We start from the raw sequence: 7,861 nt of genomic DNA, 5'->3' as shown, positions 1-7,861 counted from the left end.
AAATCTCATAGATGGCTTCAATATACATCATGGAAAATCCTATTTATCAGAAGCAAACAGATCATAAATGGGACATATAAACAGGAATTTGGTGGTGCTCCAAACTTCGACCCATCTTTAAGAAATATCTTTCCATTTCATGATGTATGTTTTAAAATGGTTTACCTACATGTACACCTGTATACATACTTGCACAATCTTAACATTAAGATCCAGTCATTTTTTGTCTGAAATCTATGGTTTTGAAATTCCACAGACTGGGCCGGCACTGTGGCTCAATAGGCTAATCCTCCATCTTGCGGCACCGGCACACCAGGTTCTAGTCCCGATCAGGGCACCGGATTCTGTCCCGGTTGCCCCTCTTCCAGGCCAGCTCTCTGCTATGGCCTGGGAGTGCAGTGGAAGATGGACCAAGTCTTTGGGCCCTGCACCCACATGGGAGACCAGGGGAAGCACCTGGCTCCTGGCTCCAGATCAGCGCGATGTGCCGGTCACAGCACACTGGCCGTAGCGGCCATTGGAGGGTGAACCAACAGCAAAAAGGAAGACCTGTCTCTGTCTCTCTCTCTCTCACTATCCACTCTGCCTATCAAAAAAAAAAAAAAAAAGCAAAGAAATTCCGCAGACTGAACCCCAGAACATTTTACAGGGACCTTTGCAGTCAGGACCTTTGCATGAATAATGGTTCCATGGTTTCCCGCTGCTCCGTGATGGACATGGGTCCCTTACTCGAGAACTGGAGCTGCAGGCCATCCAAACAGGCAGATGTCCTGTACTTCGGCCAGGCCTGTCGGGACCACTTTGAGGGCTGTCTTCTGCTGTGTTTGATTACATAGGTCCAGGCCACCCAGTTTTGAACCCCTCAACATAAGTAATCTGGCAGCATGATTCTGAATAAACCTAAAGTACCAGACAGCTGAGACAGTTAAACCCCAACAGTGTGGGTCCTCCATGGTGCATGGAACATGATTTCTACTCTATTCTGACGCTAGACCAACCTGCCAAAGAGGGGTCTGTCTGCTCCCTGTCTGGAACACCTCCCCAGCCTTCCTCCATAATCTGTGGCAGCAAAGATGCATCCACATTAAGTGAGTTCCTCCTAAAGACATGATCTGAGAGGGGCGTTGGGGTTGTACTCCACTGTGCCTACTGCAGGAGAAAGTGTCATGAAATGTCCATCTCCCATGTCTGCTAACCACTTCGATCTAAGGATTCACCCAAAACATAGCATCCAATCCTCAGAGATTGGCATGATGCAACTGAAAACTCTAGTTGTGTGGAAAGACACTGGAATTAACAAAACCAAACTTTAAAAGCCCACAATATTAATAGTTGAAATAATTCTGCTTTTCTCTTTCTATATTTTATTCTCAAGAGATATACAACTTAAGAGTATAACATATAATTAATTAACTATAAAAACAATGCAGATTATTTTCAAATACTGGAGCATAAAAAATATAAAAGCAGTAACACTTAGAATATTGTCACCTCAGGATAACACATCCTGTATCCCTGATCTACCTCAATCATGAACATACACATGTGTACACATACACACACACACATGTGCATGTGCACACAAGCCTTAGAAACCAAGAAGGAGCCACACATGTCTGCTCTTATCTAACTATGGAGACCTTTATTCCTTCTCTTCTCTGAAAAAGGCTCAAATCCCCGGTAAAACACAGAAGGTAGATACTTCTCATTAAAAATATCAGCAACAGGTATAATTTATACGCATCACACACATTTATATGTAATCATTTTTAGGTCACTCTTTATTTCACCAAGAAAAATTGACTATTTTTTATTTTAACTTTGATTTAATGAATATAAATTTCCAAAGGAAAAATTGACTATTATGATATCACTTCCTACTAAAACTCAAGGAGGCTATCGTCTGGCAATGGATATCTGGGCTGCGTGCTTGGAAAATTCTCTGGATATTTGGTGACAAAGCACTGAGTGGAAACAGTGCAAAGAAAAGACCACATCTGATCCACAGATGGCTCCACAAGTAACATCCTAAACACAGGAAAGAAAGTGCAAGAGGAGTGAGGCAGTGTTTTTACACCAGGCACCAAATGATCTGCCAGCTCCTCTTAGAAGAACCTCAGGGAACCTCAACCAGCGAGGTGCAGCTCCTGGAGCTGCAACTAGGAGGGGCCCATGTCCGCGGCACATTTGCACGGGTGGAACACCGCTCACAACCTCAGATATGGGGAAGCAATGACGAGGAAACATAAAACTCATGGTGCAACATATTTATATTAACTTTAATAAAATTCTAATAGGGAGTTACTAACAGTGACTATAGTTAAATAGGAAAAGGAGAAAACATAAGTGGGGCAATTAAACTGATACAACGCAGGCCTCAGCTTCACAGCAGGGAGGCCACTGTCCCAGGCACCAGGCTCACAATGAGCTCAGATCTGCTCCTGAGGTTCCAACACCAGGGAATCATGATGGCGTTCATGGCCTTGAGGCCACTGCAGGCCTCTTCGCTGAGGGCTCCAGCTGGCAGGAGAGGGCGTAGCTAACGGAGAGAGCACAGCCATGAGTCCACCAAGAGCCTCAGCTCAGGCCTCCCTCCCAGGGCCTGTCCAGGAGCTGCAGTCCTGGGGCCAGCAGTGCCCATGGGACAGGGCCTGCTGCCCACCAGGGGGCCTGGGCGATGCTCCCTGCAGCTGCACAGCAGGGAGAGCCCTCCCACCCCCACCCTAGGCTTCACCTAATTCCTGCCCATCACTCACCTCTCGTTCTCCGTGAGAAACTCCACAGACCGGAACCACACGACAAACTCCTCATCACGCTTAAAATAATACTTGCTCGCTGCCACCTGTAGCAGTTGGATTTCTTGCAGGACTGTAATTTCCTGGGGATGGAGGGACACACAGGACACTGTCAGGGCCTGGGCTGGGAACGCTGTGGGGACCTGGTAGGGGAGGGGCCGCGGGGTTCTGGGTGTTTACTCTTAAGAGACAACCTCCACTCTACCCCATGCAGGCCCCACCCTGGCCTCCAAAGGGGGTGCAAACGGCCCCTCCCAGGGGCTTCTCCTTGATTCCAGTCCTCTACCTGCACCCACCCTAGGGATGGGTCTCCCCCTCATGTGCACCCAGCCCTCCTAATAGAGCAAAGCTGCAGGGGTGATGCATGGGGGTCCCGACTGGGACCACCTGTGACCCCCATTCCCCTCCTGCCCTGAGTGAGGCCACAGCTGCTCACCTTATTCAGTTTCTGGAAGCTGATGTCAGCCTGCTGGAAGGCAGACAGAGTCCATCAGAACCGCCCCCAGCTGGGCCCAGCCCTGACCCTCCCCTCTCATGAGGTCCTCGAGCCAGGCTCTCCCATCCCCGAGCCTCAGGGACCCTGCCCTCCCCACCTGCCCCAGGATCACTCACATGCACAGAGTCCCCCATCGCAGTGTGCAGCATCACCAGGTCTGTCAGGTAGGTGCCAAGAAAGGGGACGACTCCCTGTGCCACAGGGGGTGGTGATGAGCACCTGCTCTCAGCTGCCACCTGAGCCCTGGTGCCAGAGACCCCTCCACCCCAGCTCCTGAATCATGGCTCATGTCTTCCACTGGGAGCCATCAGGACCTTGGCAGCCTCCCCCATTCTCCATCCTCCCAGCTACTCCCAGGACAGCAGGCACCCCTAGGACTCCTGCTGGGATGTCCAAGGGCACACAGGCCGTGTGGCCCCCAGTGCCACCTCAGCCCCAAGTGCACTGAGAGCCCAGCTGCCCCAGGCCCTGGCTCTGGTCTCTCTGGTGGAGCCCACTGAGGCAGTGTGGGGACTGCAGGGAGGGCTGGAGGTGGAGGCCCTGCTCCTGTGGCTCGGGCCCTGGTGTGACGGAGGAGTCCCCTCGCCCGGGCACACACACCTTCTGTTGTTTCTGCAGCCTCATCTGTGCTCTCTGCGGATTCTTCTCCCGGGAAGCAAGCTTGAAGGCCCCCTTCTGCCAGGATCAAGGTCAGGGTCACAGGGCTTGCCCACACCTGGGCCCTCTGCTGGGGCCCTGCATGTCTGACCCCCTCCCCCAAGTGCACTCTGTGCTCCCACCCTCACTGGGGGCACCTTGAGCAAGGGGCCTCCCTGGGTCTGCTCCTTGGCTGGCGAGGGTGCTGGGCACCCCCCCATAGCTGTCCTGACTCAGCATCCTATGCCTGCCCTCCTCCTCCTCACTGTCCCCTGGGAGGAAGGCCAGGCCCTGCACCACGCATCACCCTTCCTGGTGCCTCACCGACCCCCGTGAGCCCTGCACAACAGGCTCATCAGCCCCATCCTCTACTTGAGAAATCAGAGGCCATGGGCAGTGACCAGCCCAGGGCCACACAGGAGAGCCTGCCCTGCCTCCAGCTGACCGGCATCCCACTGCTTCACCCCAAGTCCAGCTGCACCCCTGGCCAGGAGTCCATCAGGGCTCTCTGTGTCCTGATCCCTGGCCAGGCACAGCCATAGAGGGAGAGGGCCAGGTGGTCTCAGGAGGCCTGGCTGACAGGTGCTGGCCACCCAGCCCCACTGGGTGCTCCCCACACCCCCAGCAGGGTTGACGATGAACCACAGCTTCTGCTGCACATCTCCCCTTCCACTCAGCGAGTGGCCCCCAGGAATCATCTCTAGTGACAGGCAGGGCCTGCACAGGATCTGGGTGGCCACACTTTGCTGCCTCGATCAGGTGGATGGCGTTAAGATGTGGTCAGGACAGAGCCAGCAGGCATGTGTGAGGAGGCCCCAGGAACTTCTCCTCATCCACCTGGAGATGATGTCATTGCCCTGCGCAGGGTGAGAATCCCAGCACCTCAGGTGATGGGCAGTGGGTCAGGGCAGGACGGGCATCACAGCCACAGGTGTCTGTCTCTCATGTGCCCACTGCACCTGATGCTCGGCAGCCGTCTACCATGGGCCCTGGGACACCCATGTTGTTCGGTTCCCCCCTCCCCAGTGCAGGCAGGCAGCCTTCCCCATGCAGGTCCTGGGCAGGCAGATCCCAGGCAAGGCCTGGCTCCCTGAGGAACCGAGGTCACCTGGTGGAAGGAGGGAAGCCCTTCCTGCCACTCTGCCACACAGCCCAGGTGGGGTCAGGGGCACAGAGCCTGTCCTGCCGGCCAACACCACCCCTGCACAAGGCCCTCACCCCACAAATCACCCTACCCCCCAAACACTTGCCCCACATCCCAGCCCCCCTACCTTGGTGAGCCGATCCCTGCTCAAGCCATTGTCCTTCTCACACAGGTGCTCAAATTTTTTGCAGCATTTCCTGTGGAGATGGGAAACCAGGAGGAGCTACTCAGTGTGATGGGAGGGTGGTGAGTGCAGCTCCCTTTACTGGAGAGCAAGGAGGATGCACACGGCCAGGGAGCTCTGGTGCTGCCCAGGAGCAGGTGCAGGTGGGCAAGTTAAGAACCTGGGTTTGGGCCGGTGCTGTGGTGCAGAGGGTTAGGCTAATGGCTGTGATGCCAGCATCCCATGTGATCACAGGGGTGCCCAGATGGAGAAGGCCACTGGCTTGGGCCTGGCCCAGCCACTGTGGCCACTGGGGGAGTGAGCCAGCACTAGAAGGTTTCTCTGTCAATCCCTTTTTCTCCATAACTCTGACTTTTACACAATACATAAATCTTAAAAAGGAACCAGCGCCTGACACTAAGTAAATGTCTGTGAGACAGATATCCTGGCCTTGGACCGAGGGAGGCAGTTGCCCTCCCCAACTGGTCCATGTCTGGTCCCCAAGTCCCTGGCCACTGGCCCTTCTCAGCTTCATGGGGGTTAGTGCTGAGTCCTGGGGTCCCAGGCAACCCTGGAGCTCCTGGACAAGACAGGCACCCACCTGGAGACTTCTCCCCACGTCTCTTTCAGACGGTAAAGAGAGGTGGACCGCAGAGCAGACAGGATGGCATGGACCGAAGAAAAGTTCCTGAGGGTCTGGCACTCCTGGAGAGCAGAGCGGATGAGGGAGAAGTCACCTGATCCCCCTGGGCTGACGTCCCCCTCCTGCATCAGATGCCCACGGAGCCACAGGAAGGCACCAGGGCACTGTGGCCACCCTCACAGGGAGAGGATTGGGTTCAACCCACACGGAGGTTCAGGTGGGAGGTGAGCATGCACCCCTGGGGGAAGTGAGTCAGGTCAGGCCCCTCCCTGCCAGGAAGGGCCCAGGGTCTGTGCAGGGTCTTCAGCCACAGGGTTGATAAAGCAAAGTGGCCATTCGCAGAGTGCAGTGAGCGAGGGCCCTGGCCACACGCAGCTGACCTTGGCCACCTTGATCCAGTGCTCCACCACACGGGCCCTGTCCGTGGCCTTCATTTTGGGGTCCTTCAAACATGTGGTTACTACACAATTTGTCACACAGTTGAACTGCTGGACGGTGGCACGGACAGTGGAGGCCAGGTGTTCCTTGCCTCTCTTGTAACCCCTGAGTACACAAAAGGGCCCCCAACACCCACTTTCCCATCTGCCATCCCTGGAATGGGTACAGATGACACCACAGCTGTCCTCCAATGCCTGAGTCCTGGTGCTGTGCAGGAAGGGCCCCTCCTCTGTTCCCTTCTTGGGAACGGGAGGACAGCCCACGCGGGGTCGCCAGAGACTCCGGCCCTGGACGGGACTTTCCAGGGCTGCTAAACCCTGTTACCTGTGGCTGCCTCCTCCCCCGTGGCCACAGGCGTCCATAGTGAGAGCTCAGCCAGCGTGTTACACGCTGGAAGAGACCTTCATTCTGGGCTTTGGCTCTGCGAGAGCCTCGCCTTGAAGGGCAGCAGCAAGGGAACATAGTTCTCCCTGCAACGTTTCCTATCAAGTGAGCTGGCAATGGCTACCACTGGAATGTGGGTGCCTGGTTACCAGAGTTCCATGTTCTGTTGTGGCCCGTCACCAAGGAAGTGAGGTCACTTCCTCCAGGTCCAGTACATGGACCCTTCCAGCAGGAAGAGTTCCCAAGGCCCTCTGGGCTGCTGACTGTTCCTCTCCTGCCCTGATGCCATCCCCTTGACTGTGCACAATTATGCAAACACAGCCCCATCCCTCAGTGCCTGGGAGATCTGGATGGGGTCAGGATCCCAGGTTGAAGGGCACTCAGTTGGAGTCTAAACCTCCTTTTCCTATCATTTCCCAAAGACAGTAGCCTGCTTCTTAGGAAGGCCCCTAAAATCCAAGCTAAGGTCAGTGAGGAAAGCCAAGGGCAGTGTCTACAACAGACTCGAAGCTCCATCCCTGAGTGGGGGGGGGCCATCGGCCAAGGAGATTTAGAGGATGGCCTGAAGCATGTTTCCTGGTCTGCAGTTTGAGTGTCTCTGGTTTGGACATCGGGCATTTCAGAGAACTCCAGGAGGAGACCTGAGACAGCGCACGTGAAAGACATCCTCCAAAACTTATGGCGAATCAGCCGTCATCTGCATGTGAGGCCTCCGAACCAGGCCACCTCACAGACAGATAATACAAGCTCAGCATCAGCAACCAGGGCCAGAGTGGAGGAACAAGTCTACTGTTGTTTTCCACTGAAACACAAAGGCCCCCCCACAGGTGCCTCCATTTTCACCAGGATGCCAACAGGAAGACATTTCCACTTGAAAGCAGGTCTAGTCTCATTCAGCTTGGCCTGATTATTTACATGAGTGCAGAGAGAATAGAGATTGATCATATACACTCTTTAAAAGTCTCATTTCTTGACCTTTTAGTAAAGAATCACAAAATAAGTGAGTTAAATCTACTCCATGCTAATGAGTCATAGCAAGGACTTGGCTCAGAGTTTGCAATTCCCACAGTTTCAGGTGAAATACTTCCTTCTCCAGGTCCCTAAAACATTTGGAAATTTTGTATTCCTTCCTCATTCACCCTGAAGTCTGGAGAATCATAGA

General features: G+C 54.3%; 1 protein-coding gene across 1 annotated transcript; it reads right to left on the bottom strand.

The window, feature by feature from the left end:
* Positions 1 to 2,475: 2,475 nt before the first annotated feature.
* Positions 2,476 to 6,677, bottom strand: LOC149125930 (ral-GDS-related protein-like). Its single transcript, XM_089335629.1, has 8 exons — positions 6,640 to 6,677; positions 6,258 to 6,420; positions 5,836 to 5,939; positions 5,199 to 5,268; positions 3,892 to 3,966; positions 3,408 to 3,482; positions 2,757 to 2,878; positions 2,476 to 2,539 (listed from the first exon to the last, which is right to left on the bottom strand). Exons 1-8 carry the CDS (start codon positions 6,675 to 6,677, stop codon positions 2,476 to 2,478), a joined length of 711 nt encoding a protein of 236 aa, XP_089191755.1.
* Positions 6,678 to 7,861: the final 1,184 nt, after the last annotated feature.

Source organism: Oryctolagus cuniculus, chromosome 6 (assembly GCF_051225735.1).
Source record: "Oryctolagus cuniculus isolate XC-2025 breed Fujian yellow rabbit chromosome 6, ASM5122573v1, whole genome shotgun sequence".
Classification (NCBI taxonomy): Eukaryota; Metazoa; Chordata; class Mammalia; order Lagomorpha; family Leporidae; genus Oryctolagus; species Oryctolagus cuniculus.
This window is presented reverse-complemented; position numbering and strand designations above follow the sequence as displayed.

Coding starts and splice junctions, on each gene's coding strand:
- LOC149125930 (XM_089335629.1), bottom strand. CDS start 6,677: ATGGACGCCTGTGGCCACGGGGGAGGAGGCAGCCACAG. Junction 5,940..6,257: donor ACTGGATCAAGGTGGCCAAG/GTCAGCTGCGTG, acceptor TCTGCTCTCCAG/GAGTGCCAGACCCTCAGGAA. Junction 3,483..3,891: donor GGCTGCAGAAACAACAGAAG/GTGTGTGTGCCC, acceptor CCTGTGGCACAG/GGAGTCGTCCCCTTTCTTGG.